Source organism: Scomber japonicus, chromosome 9 (assembly GCF_027409825.1).
Source record: "Scomber japonicus isolate fScoJap1 chromosome 9, fScoJap1.pri, whole genome shotgun sequence".
Lineage (NCBI taxonomy): Eukaryota > Metazoa > Chordata > Actinopteri > Scombriformes > Scombridae > Scomber > Scomber japonicus.
In genome coordinates, this window is record NC_070586.1 from 24316270 (window position 1) to 24330288 (window position 14019).

Here is a 14019-nt window from a genome sequence, read left to right on the forward strand (position 1 = left end):
AAAGAAAAGGCTTTGGTTGCTGCCAGAAATTGTTCTGTCAAACCTTTCTAGTATTGGCTTGTCATGTAGCCACTAGGACATCCTGTTGAAAACCCAATTTATTTTACTTCAAGCTAAACATTACTCTGGTCAGCAGACACATGTCATTGTATGCTGTCCTTTTGTACCAATTCAACTGTAGCTACAAGATATTTAAAGTCTTAGAGTTAACTGATTACTACATACAAACAAACATAAGTGCCACACTGTGATGCAAGCTCTTACTGCAAGATCTGCCTTTGTGTGTGGTTAATAGACAGTAGAATTAAGTATATTAGGAAGAAATGTAGCTACAGGGAATGCTCCATTGAAGGATATGATCATTTCAATTAAACAGACATGATTGTGCCTGTGTAATTTGGATGTAATGGGATTCAGTGTTGTGCGGAATGGAAAATCAGTGAGCCACATCCAAACAGGTGCATGAGACGAGGCCTGACCTTTTCTAAAGTAAAGCTTCCAATTCTTTTTCAAATATTCATAGGCGTTTATGCAATCATGATCTTGCAGGTTTCATTGTGACAAGTACACTTGCACCCGTACCACATAAAGGTTAAGTTGAAGATGTGTGTGTGTATGTATATATCCTAAGATAGAAAAGGAGAAGAGCTTTTAAGATTAGACTATTCATATTTAGTGACAATTCACTTTTTTGCCATATTTTGAGTATACAGTGGCTGGTGTTTGATTCCAAGAGGAGATTTCAGGGGGAGTGCCTCTTATAGGGTATACATCCCGCCAACTGGAAGTAATTAATCAAGAAAATGCTGATAAGAAACAAGATGATAGGATTGACAATAGGAATTGGTCTGAATTATATTTAGTGTGTCAACATAATTGGTTATACAAATGGGATTACATAACATTTACAGGCATACTGATTTCCAAATGACCCAGGCAATGAAATTAAGTATTTTTCGAACCTGTCCAGAGACAGCTAGAATATCCTATAAAGACTTCGTTTACCATATCACTGAATCCAACTTTAAAATGGAACCAGGCATTAAGTCAGTTTGCACAAATAATATTCTTGTATTCGAAGAGTAACTTAACACCCTCTGAAAGTCTAATTTTTGCTGCCCTCTAGTGGATTAACTTCTCACTTTGCTACATTGAATATAATGTAGCCTACTCCAGGAAGATGTGAGATGACTGTTTGCTTACAGGTGTAACAGCCCACACGTCTGACCACCTTCAAAATGACTGAGTTCAGACTCCCCCCTCCCCCCAGTAGTGTGTGATACTTCAAATTAGGACTCATTGCAAACATTAACTCAATAAATAGTTCCATCTATTAAAACTGCAGAGGCGGAATTTTATACCTTAGACTAGGGTCCCCCAGGACTCCAATGCAATGCATTGCTATTTTTAAAAGCACTAATTAAAACAGAAACAGAAAACAATGATATGAAGTTATTAGGAACAAATTGATTGGCCAAGTCATGAAAAAGTGGAATGATAGAATAATGGACCAGTGAGACAAAAAGTATACCTCTGGGGTCTGCAGGTACCCCAGTATATAGGATTAAGGGTAACATGCTCCACTGAGGCCACTTCAGCTTGATGTAGTTAGCAACCTAAAATAATATGACTGGAAATTCAATTTTATTTTGAACCTAATGACACTTTGGTTATTGTAAAAATAAACTGTTATAAAACAAATCTTATTGAAACACATAATGGGTCTCAATAAGTATTGAGTACTCATGTAAGATGTAGTATAAAATATATGGTATGGCAGCTGGATATATGAGACATAATTACCCCAAAATAATACGAAATGATGTTGAGAGTTATCAAACCTCTACCCCTTCTCCTTAGTACTGTATGTGTGCGTTTGTTTCTATTCATATGACTTGTAATACTTTATTCAGCGCATGTTTGGTCCTGTTGTTCTCTGTCATTTCCAGTGTCTTTTCCAGTGACTGAAACTGAAATTATGATTCAGCTGCACTCTTTCATCGCTTTCCTTATTTCACATGTCTAATATAAACGAGTGCAGGCCACCTTTTCATCCTACATTCTTTTTCATCATTTTCCTCCTACAGTGAACCCCATTCTCTCCCCTGTCTTTCTCATCTATAGTGTAGCTATTGGAGCTTAGGCTGAAGTCAGACAGGGTCTACATGTGCAGACAAGCAAATAGCACAACATCACATGGCTCTCTGCCCTCCGTCATCTCAACTCTTTTCTCCTATTTCTCTATATGTCATGTTTTCTTCCTATAAAATTATAACCACAATTAAAGTTATTTAGAAACTAATGAGTGTTTAATGTTGCTCAGTATTTGAAAATCACTTCCCTGTATAATGTGAAAAGATCATTTTAGCATGAATGTGTAATAAATAGACCATAGCCTACTCTGAGTTTCAGGTGAATCTGAAGGTGATAATGTCATTGTCATGTTATTGCTCTCTGTATTGTGAATTGTTAAATCGACAACTTGACTTAATAATTGTACAACTTCAGTTTAGAGTTTATGGTATCAGCCAGTCTCACTTTTCTCCTGCTGTGTTGTGTGTTGTCTCCTTTACTCACTATTAAAAAAACATTCATCTTTACCCATTTCTAAATTACGATTTGTAAGTTTAGAAACATCTGTAGAAGGTATTACAACAGTATGACCTTGAGTATCACAGTGGTGAAGTGGTGGTTACAGCCAACAAAGCAGTGTGTCTGCTCTCCCAATTTTGCAACAATTTATTAAAGTGCACACCACTCACATTTATTGGCAACATAAGAAACCTTGAGTAAAGGAAGTCAGTCAACATAGAACCTAAAATTCGACCAGTTTCTAAAACCGTTGGGTGCTGACCTGCTCTTTCTACTTTTTTATTGTATTTTAGAGATGCAGCGTTTGACATTGGGAAGCAAGAGATGTGTCACTTCCAGGAGAGTTGCCACAACTGAATTGTGACAAGAAGGGTGCATGATAGCACACTATAAAAGACAGGCCAGGAGGGCCATAAAAGCAGCAGCTGATTGAAATATGACAAGAATCTCTCCTCCACTGTCTGGGGACCTGCAGAGTGTCAGAGGCAATGTCAGTAAAATAAAGTGTCTGAAACAGGACATGTGAGGAATCACAATAAAAGGACAAACAATGTCAGAAAGAAAAGATAGAAAAGAGATGAGCAATGTGATGAACATATCCTCAAAAACAGCATATTGGCAAACAGCTTTGTATGTGTAAAATAATTCAAGCACATACAAACGGGAGAGAGAATAGTGCAGTCATTTCCACTCACTGGACTTTAGTTTGGCAATTAAACATATATAAAGGTACTTTTCTGTAAATAATGCATGACCTTCAGCTCAGTCAGCAGTATGTAACATGCTGCCATCTTCTGTCATTTGCCACAGCATTTGTGAGAGACAGAGTTTGCTGCCAAGTATGTACTGTACTGTAAGGCACACAAGCTTGTCCTGACAACTATTCAATAGACTGCTGTGAGGTAGTGTGTGTACGTTCATGGTCCCCAGACGATTAATCCCACTGACTGTGGTGACTGACTGTTCTTGCTACCAGCAAGTTAAAGTTTTGCTGTGTGGTATACCTCAACATAATCTACTTTGATCACCTGTTCAAACACTACATTTTTCCAATAGTTTAGTATATGCCCAAATACCTGACACTCCGTTATCCTCAGCTGTACTTTATTTTTTAACACTCATTTGCACACTAACGTGCTAAACCACCATAGTGAACATGGTAACCATTATACATGTTAACAGTTAACATGCTGATGATGAACTGCTAGCATTGCTACAGACTCTACATCTTATTATAATGTGACTTCCCAATGATATTTTTTAACTCAAATTATATTTTACTTTCAAAGTTACCATTAATCTAAACTCTTGTTTTTTACTACATGTGCTAAAATGATGTAGTTCCTGTGAATCATTTTCATTTTTATTATTACTGCAGTGTGGACAGGTGATTCACATGCATGCTAGTTGAAAAGTAATCATGGCAGACTGGCTGCTGTAAATGGTGATCTTACTGCACTGGAACTGAATGGGTGTAACTATGTTTTATTGAGCAACTAAAATAAGGAATAGATTTTGTGGGATGTGGGAAGATTCAAATAATAGAAAATAAAATCCAGGTACAGCAGTGTATAAAAGAGGCAGCTGCTGTAGCTGGAGCTCAACCTGTGGCCAGCTGGAATGATAGCAGTAGCATTAAGAGAATAATGGAAAAGCCAGTGCAGGTGGTTGTATTTGTGTTAATGGACAACCAGTGGCCACTGAAAAAATGTAATTGTGTTTCAGTATAAACTGTTAGTCTATATTGAATTCTGTTGACAAAATCTGGCAGTACTGTTGATAGTTTAGAAAAGAAAAAAACAACAAAATATTTAGCCTAGCGGACTTGTAGCCAGTCTGAGTGGCAGTAGCACTGGGAAAATACATTCTCTGGTCACTTACAAACAAGCATCCTCTGTGTTTTTTATTTCCCTTAAGATTTTAGTTTCTTGTCAAGAATGTGGGAGGTGGCAAGTGGTACGTTTCAGTCAATCACCCCCCAAGTATAATATCCAATAGTTGGGTCACAAGGATATATTTCTTTGTTTGTCTTCAGACTGACCCAGCAGTCAACTCTGCTCCCAATTATTGATTGTGCAAGCTAGTAGAGTGACGGGTACACATTACTAGAAGAGGCCTTGTATGCCTCTGGAGATACAACACTGCCCAAACTCCATTATTTAAACCCACTGCACAGGTTAAGAGAGCAGGTCACTCAGATCTCTTTGCTCCTTGCCCTCATGTTGCCTGAGACCTGCCATGCTGAAATCTCAGCTGCATCTTCAGTGAAAGGTCAAGAGAGCCCTGCCCCCTGTGAAGTGGCACTTACATCCTATCAAAAACAAATGTACAACTAGCCTTTTTTCCTAAGTGGCTTGCTATATATTATCTAGATAATTCTTTGAAAACACTATTATCCCAAACTGGTGAAAAATAAAATATGCCTTTATTAGTGGCTAATCTACAGATGGTTGTACTCACAGCTATCTAATGTTCTGTTACTCTCTGACCTGGAGGGGATTGAAGGTTCTAATGGCTAATTAACCCTGTGTCACCCGAGTGAAACAGTATTACACATAAATCAATTACTTTTGTACTTGATTGCCCCCATCAACTGACTGTGTAAATATTGACACCCAGGAAAGTGCAGTGGCGCAGGACTAGGCCAAGTAGTGTCCCAGGTGTGGAAATAGTGTGCAAGTGGGATGCAGCGGAGCCGGTATGTTTAATTATGGAATGTATCTTGGTTGAATTATGTTTAAACAATGGGTTTTGTTGCTACTTGTCTCATTTATAAGAGTGGTACACAGGTATGTGGGATCTGTGTTAAGAAAAGGCAAACAAGGCACAGTTTGGGTTTTGCAGAGGGATATGGTGTGCGCCACTGTGCCCCCCTTTGACGACATATGTATTCTGACAGAGCCTCCTCTCTCAATCTAGATCTTAACTGCCTGCAGCCTCTGCCACACAGGAGCTGGAGGGAAGAGCTGAGAAGAATACTTACAAGCCTCCACCACTGTGCCCGAACCAAACACCCAGACACCCAGACACACACACACACACACACACACACACACACACACACACACACACACACACACACACACACACACACACACACACACACACACACACACACACACACACACACACACACACACACACACACACACACACACACACACAGTATATCCCTGCCAAGTGAAGCATTGTGGTGTGGCAGGAGGAGCCTCGGGGGTCCAACAGCCAAATGTGTCCTCTAGCATTAATGACTGCTTCAGCTGACTGAAGGGGGAAAACACCTTGAAGTATCATACATCTGAACAGCCCCTTGGCTCCGTCTAGGGACAAACTGATTGACATTCTCAGAAGCCTCGCTAAACACGCCTGCCCTCTAATACAGAGCACTCTCACACACACACACACACACTCGGATTGACTACCTATCCATGGTTCTGCTCTGAATTAACAACACAGGGAAAGCTATTGACGGTGATAAAAAAAGCTTGCATCTAGTTTAAAGACATTTTAAAATCCATGGGCAGCTGGACAAAATTGCCGTGCTCTATTGAGTTGCTTCTGAAAATGAGATTTTAAAATAACAATAATAATAATAATAATAATAATAATAATAATAATAATGATAATACTAGGTTGCTGAGATATCACTGGAACCATTTGCTATCTCTCTGGAAGTCATCCAGTGCTCAACATTGAAATTACTTGAGTGAAACTCTTGCTGAGAATGCAGTGGCCCGTGTTCAGAGATAATCATTGGTGTAAATTCCTCAAGCAAGGAATTTGAACTGGAGATATGGGAAAATATTCCTAGGCACTGGCTAAGGATAAGGATAGGGGCACAAATTTATATCTGGATATTTCAGCTTTAGAGCTATCACATTAAGCCAAATGTAATAAAAGGCCTTCTTTATGAAAACTGTATTCTTAAATGGCAGTGGAAGTTACCACAAACCCCTCTACAAACTGGGGTCTGTTTTATGAGAAAGCCAGACATAACTGACACTTTCATGTAAACTAACTGCCGTGAAATCGAGTACATACTGTATGCATCTTTATATCTTACACATACTCAGATTTCAATTATCTGTGCAAACTTTTCCACTTACAAAAAAATTATGCACAGCTATCTGTTATTCCGGGTGACCAATATTCACACATTCAAACTGTTGAATTAGTTTATGATAATTCAAACCTGAAACTTTTTTGTATGGCACCTTCAAATTAATTTACACTTCTTTTACAGTTATAATCAAGTCATACATTAACATTGCAACAGATTATACAGTAAATACTATATTGTCTCACTGCACCATACTGTAATGCAGACTGATTTCAACCACTGACCACTATTTGCTTATGGTATAATTTGTATAATGTATTGAATTGTCTTTATTGTCATTACATTGAGGTCAATACAACAACATTTAAAACAGCTCCATCCTCGGTCATCACTCACACACACATATCATACTTAAATAAAAGGAATAGATAAAATATATACACATATAGATACAGTACATACACCCATACCCATGCACACATACATACATCATTATGCTAGATCTTGGCTTCTTGAGTTTTAGGAATCAGCAATATCCAAATAAGCAGACGAAGTGTTGCTTATCTTTCAATAACACTGCAAGAGAGAAAAGTAAACACTACCTCACTTGCCACCAGTATCTGAAAGACAAGGGGCTTCAGCTTCAGCTGCAGCCCTGTGCCTGCAGCTCTACTGATATCAGCAGAGAGGCTACTGCAGCCCTGGACTGTCTCTGTTGTTGTGGGCGATTGGAATGGACATGTGTACTCCGTTGAAGGGCCGTAAACAAGATTTTCAGCATAGCACTGGCCAAGCCTGGTGACAGCACAGTCTTATCTGATCTCGAAGCAGAAAGAGGCAATAGGAAAGACCGGGCAAGCTCTGTTTGAGCCACAGATAAGCGGATGCTGAAGGCAAGTGGAAAGGCAAAACACAGAGGGTCCAGATTGAACATTTTCACACTTAATACCTGTCCTTTTGACATTTGCTTTCTATTTTTTTGGTCTGTTTTTGTCTGACTGTTCTGTTCTTTTTGTGCATTTCTCTGTTAATGTTGCTTCTCTCTACCCAGAATTCTTTCCATCACGGTGTGATATATAATTCAGAACATTGGTACTCACCGTATCCACAAGCATGCATTTATGATTCTACTGGACTTTTCAATGTAATAGCTTTGTGTCCATGACAATAGAGATTGTTTTTTCTAGATGTGCTTTCTTGTTAGTTTGAAGGTTGGCAGATAACAGCTTGAACCTGTTTGTTCAAAGATGTTAAGGGGTGTGAAAGCTTACCTTGTCCTTCCCTTGTTTCTCATCTTGATATATATTCCACCGCTCTCCGTCATTACTGTATGCCAGTTTGTACGAGCCAACAAACTGCACATGGCCAAAGTCTTTAGCTCCCTGAGTGATGATACCTGTGACCTTGGTTGGCACAAGCAAGTCGACCTGAGAGAGGAACAGGCCACAAGAGAGAAAGTAAGACAAAGAGAGATGAATGAAAAAAATTGTAATTGCTCTAGAAACTTAGCTATATAAGAGATGCAACATTTTCACAAACTTGTAAGCATTTTTTTACTCCTTTTGATGTCAGATTAGAGAATTAACTGTACAAAGACACCAGGCGCAAGAAGTCAGTTTCAATTATTCACAGAATATTGAACAACAAGGCTAAGTCCACAAACTCGTCTCAGCAAAACAGAAATGCAGCAGCAGCTTCTGAGGCCCGGGCTGCTCCATTTGGGTTAATTTTTAATAGGTTCGTCATTTGTCGCAAATAATTTACAGCACAAGGGTGCGAGGCAGTAAACACATCAACGGTTACCTTTATTGACATTTTAGGATTCAATTATGCTTCATTATTTATAAATGAGTACACAGGGATTAGTTGAGTTGAATCCCCAAATGCATGACAATATTATGTTAAATAGGGCCAACACATTTACCTGGAACACTCTGCTCTGAAGAAAACATATTCATATACGTCCAGTCATTTTTACACTGTGTTGATTATGTCAAATGAACAATGTATGAATGTAAACATAACGATTTCAGTAGAAGATAAGATGAAGACTTTGCCTACTATGATGAGCAAACCCAAAAAACCCTTAAAGTATGTTTATATAATGTATTGGGAGATCAGGGGTACAATTATAAAATAAGTCACCCCTACTGATCTTTGATAAGAGTAAAGCTGCAGATGTGATGTAGAAGTACTGTTTTCTGTTGCACACTGAACAACAGCTTTATTGTTGTTTTATGTCCAACAATACATCTTTTAATACTTCTATATATGACAAAATAAGGATGTGAAACTTTAATCATTTCCAATGTGAGTCACTTTCTTTTTAAAGAGCATGTTGTTTAATACTAATATAAACAGATTTAAATGATTGATACACATTGCCTGGTGCATTTTCAATCCTTAAAATGCTAATAGCCTAAATGTCCATGTAAAACTGTCTCACTCATCACTAATCTATGTCTACATAGCACAAATATGCAGTCAGTATAGAATGAAAAACAGGGTGCGACTCTGCATTGTGCTGTCACATGGGAAGATAGTGGCGAAATTTAGAGGCATTGAGCGAGAGAGAGAGAGAGAGAAATGTTTGCACGCAGATTTATTTCCTGTACTAAATATACACAACAATGATGCATCATATATCACACTAATTGGCCTGGTCATAGTCAGGTGTATTTGTCATATGTGATCAAATAAGGTGCATTCACTGTGAAATGTAATTCCTTCAGTTTGTACTTTAAAAAGAGTTTAAATAGAATAGGAATAATGATGTGTTTGAGGGAGGAGGGGTATCTGGCACCTTCTTCCTGACTGCAGCAGGGAGAAAAGGCCGTTATCCGGGTGGTTGGGATCCTTAATGATTCTCCTAGCCTTATTCTTGCTGTGCCTGGTGTAAATATACTGTGTAAAACTGATCTGACAAATAAAATAGGGCCCTGCGTTGATTGCACAAACAAGCAGACAAACTGATATAATACATGAGGTATGGCTCAGTTTCATTCCACCTCCCGGACTCAACACATTGCCAAACACCACAGTGCATCTCAGCACATCACACCACACTTTTATTACCTGCAATATGTTACAAACCCTGAAACAATCTTTTTTTTTTGGGCCGTGGTGTGAATGAGCTCACTCGTACAGTTTTCAATACTGCTCCAGAGCTCCTCTTTGCTCGGAACTACTTTAAGGTTGAGGACCGCTCCCTCGGGGCCTTCTTACAGTACATGCAGACCCTCTGTTGTGCACAGAAGCTGGCATAGACCTGGGTCCTGAGACACATGTAGACAAAGCCATGCCTTAGCAGGTACAAAGCAAACTCAGCTATCTAAAAAGGCATCCGAGTGGATTAACACTCAGTTATCGGTTTGTTAAAGCTAATAAAAGTAGGGCAAAAAGCATTGAAGTTTGTGTGCTGCAAAGCGGCAGACAAAATGTAACTCTTAACAATGCTGTGGTTACAGGTATGCAATTATGCAGATGCTGCACAGTATGTATTCATGCTTCATTGGTTGTGAATACACTATAGTATTCATGAAGTTTGTTATTGAAATAAAAGCAGGCTCTTCTTCCCTTTTTTGTGTAAAGTGCTCATTTCTGTTTATGAAAGCGGCTGTGCAGTGGCAGCTGTGTGGGATATTTCCCTGTGATGTATATGAATGCCTTTAAACAACAGTGCTTTTGTACTGACAATAATGTCACAGCATCAGGCTGGATAAAGGGGGCAGAAAGAAACAGTGGCAGGGGCTGCTTGGTTGATTTAGAGGGGCACAACACCTTGCATTGTGAGGCATTGATTATGCTCCAACTGCAGAACATTGGGGTAATCTTGTTCTACCCAAACAGTCAAGTCCGCCACCAAAACAAAGGCTCACTTGAAAGGAGAACCTGTAATTGCTGTCAGAGGTAGCGGTCAAAAAATACGACTGCCCCTAGCGACGGCGGCACTCAACACTTTGATGGCCCAAACTAAATTAGGGAGTGAGATAAGCTTGTTAAAGCAAGCCTGCTCCTCCAGCCCCCACCCTCTGTTCATTCCTCCATCACACTCTCAACCCCATTTCCTCCTCCATGAGCTGTTAACCCAGACTGACTCGGAGCGTGTGAAGTCTTTGTAGCAATCCCTGAATGCTTGTGGCGAGAATCAATTTCAGGATTTTGCTTGCTGAGATTAAAAAATAAGATTCGTGTACCTCTACTCTAATCTCTCAGTTTTCTCAAAAATATAGCTACACATTCAAAAGAAGGGCAGGGTCAACGTACTTATGTGTACTTCTATTGGATGGCATCTTGTGCAGGAGTAACATTGGTGCACTTCTGCCAGACAAACTCTCCCGGACTCATTAAGGCGAGTGTTGGTGTTTAAATCATATGCCCCTGTTTGAAGTGGCTTTTCCAATGCAGGATAAAGAGATTAATGCAGTGAGAGGAGGGGATATAAGGAGCTGAATGAGGCCCAGCTTCCTATTTTATGAATACATCTCATGCATACATAGCATCCCACTGACATTCTCCCTCCAGCTGTGCTAAATTAACTGTATGTGCTGAACACTTGTTAAATCTTCACAGCATGTAGGAAATGTGTGTGTGTGTGTCTCTGTGTGTGTGTACATGTATAAGGCATACTTTGTTTATTCTCTTAGGTCACAGTGCAGAACTTTGAATTGCGTGCACAAAACTCACCGAGACATGAGGAGGACAGTGCTATGGCCCATCAACCCCACAACAGGGCAGCTATTGTTAAAGCTTAAAACAGTGGCTTGAAAAATACCGTTCTACTACATTTCTCTCCACATGAAGTCTTAAAAAAGCTATGGTATGGTAAAGCTACGGTAGATGTATTTCTTTCATAATGTGCCGAAATGCATTACAAAGCTGTAAAAAGCTTTACAATGTAAACATCATGTAATAATACCATAAACACACTGTCATCGTAATAGTAAATGTGACATTTTAAACAGCAAAAGCTCTGGAAAAGTCTTCTGGAAAGACCAGAACCATGCTACAACAGATGATGGTAATAAATGCTCATACTACAGTAACTACACAGACATCGCTTCACATATATTCAACTACAACTAAAATGGGACTGGGTCTATTACAGATATTTTTGTAACTCTGAAGTGACATGATTCAAAAATAGCCATGTGCTCTACTGTCATTTTTGTGAAATGTATTTCTACAGTGGCATTATAGAATATATGCACTAGACCCTGTGAATGTTTGCATACTATCTCTCTTGTGATAGGGAAAAGATGTGAGCTGTTTCACGGGCCCTCTGTGAGAAATGACCTGACTGATTCTGGGTCCTGTTTGCATGAACCTTTACATGAAAATGCCAGATTTGCCTGGTATTTGAACATAGTATTATATTACACATGCCAAAGCATACTATTTTTTTTGCTGCAGCAATCCTTTTTTCCAGAAGAGTCCCTTAACCCTGTATGATAACGTACCCAGGAATAAAAGGAAAAGTTGAATACTTTCAGAAACATTAGTGTTTTTATTTTTTGGTCTAACAGTCTGTTTGCATGGGTGCAGGAGCAGCGCGTTATGGAGACATGAACACGACAAACCTAAAAACCTGCAACTCCCTCCACCACAGACTCTTCAGATACAGTCTGCACCAACCTGAATGAACTATACTCCCTTCTTCTTCTAGCTCACTATCTGTCAAGTGTTAAAGTTTAGGAGAAGCCACATTCCTTTGAGTCGCTCCCTCTCTTTCTTTTTCTTAACGCACAATAAGAGGGAATTGAATTGGTCATAAAATGCTACTAAATGTATACGTATATATGTATCTTGACTTGTCTAACCCATGTTAACTTTGACTGTGTTTTAGAACAATTTAACTAGTTTAATATTATGGAAATTCAAACTCTGCTTCAATATTTATTAATTTCAGTCACGCATATTCTTTCATGAGTGAACATGATTTAACCAGTGTTACGTGCATTATTTAGCTATGGTTCGATTGTTAGAATAATGCTTTCATAATAGCTTTGATTACAAATTGGAAAGTGCAGGTCTAATAATTTTATACTGTATTTTATTTGGTTAATCAATAGTACAATTTCTAAGCATTTTCTCACTGTTTCATGATGTGTTGATTGCATTGACGACAAGAATGAATGAATACAAGTGTGTATAGTCTTCAAAAATTCAATAGCAATAGAATAGAATTATTACCTTTTTACTTGAAGGTCATTTTCCCCACACACAAAGAAATTAATTAACAACATAAATAAGGGATTCCCCAATAAACTGCCAATCCTTCTTCTTTCAAAACATTACCCCTAGACTATTATAAGTTTATAACTCTTTGTCTGGCTTGGCCTTGCCAGCAGTGATGGCCCGTGTTGCATTTCGGGTCTTGTCTTTTTCATTTTTCCCTGAGAGATACAATCTCCAGAAAGAATTCTCAACTAAGAAGAAAAACTGCTTAAGCCACAAGCCAGACCACATCCGTTGCCATTTGAATAATCCATTATTTTTGTAATCTTCTATTTTTATCGTGTTGTAAAGCTTTTTTAAACACTTTTCCCTGGACTTTTCTGATTAGTTTAGAGCTCCATGCATCCAACTCTGCAGCCTGTCACTGAATGCACCAAGACTTGGACACCTCCCTACTGAGTGTGTCCACTACGTGGCCTTAGCTAGTGTGAGACTGGATTCATCCTCCTGAGAAGCAGTGAACCAAAGCTGTTTCACTGAACCTAATGCAACAGTTCTCATCTCGCTGTCATTCTGGCGACCCGAGGATAACTGAGTCTGCTTCGTCTTGCTTCACGCTTTCCAGGACGTTCGCCTATCAGCCTTTCATCAGTACAGAAGCAGTAGGAGGAACCATCTACCATGCTTCTAGCTCAGAGTTGATACAAGAACTATTTTATTGTCTTTAGTGAAGAGTCTTCCTTACTCATACCTTTTTTTTGACATGTTTTTGGTAACATTCATACAATAATTCACTTACTCTTCTTTCAATAACTTATTAATTTAATTTGTCCATTCATTCATTCATTCATTCTAGTTGTCAGTTTGTATACTATGCTTAGTGTTGTCCATTTTTTGTGGCCAGTTGTTTGATTTAATACATTTTCCTCCTAATTAATGTATTAGTTAATTAATGGATTGGTTCTTTAATCAATGGAGGTGGTGGTTGGCACTGTCCCCTCACGAAAAGGAGTGAACCCACTGGCCGGCTGGGGCCTTTGTATGTGGAGTTTGCATGTCATCTCTGAGCCTGTGTAGGTTCTCTGTCCGTGTACTCTGGATTCCTTCCACAGACCAAAAACATGCATGTTAGTTATTTGGTGTTTCTAAATTGCCCGTGGGTGTGAATGTGAGAGTTAGTGGTTGTCTGG

The 14019-nt window shown here is 39.0% G+C and overlaps 1 protein-coding gene across 1 annotated transcript in view; it reads right to left on the reverse strand.

Annotated features, from left to right (window-relative positions):
* Positions 1–14019, reverse strand: part of LOC128364940 (EGF-like repeat and discoidin I-like domain-containing protein 3) — a 95325-nt gene that overhangs the window by 9382 nt on the left and 71924 nt on the right. The window contains exon 9 of the mRNA XM_053325556.1: positions 7924–8079. Coding sequence (XP_053181531.1) covers positions 7924–8079 — 156 coding nt within the window. The remainder of the gene's footprint in view (positions 1–7923; positions 8080–14019) is intronic.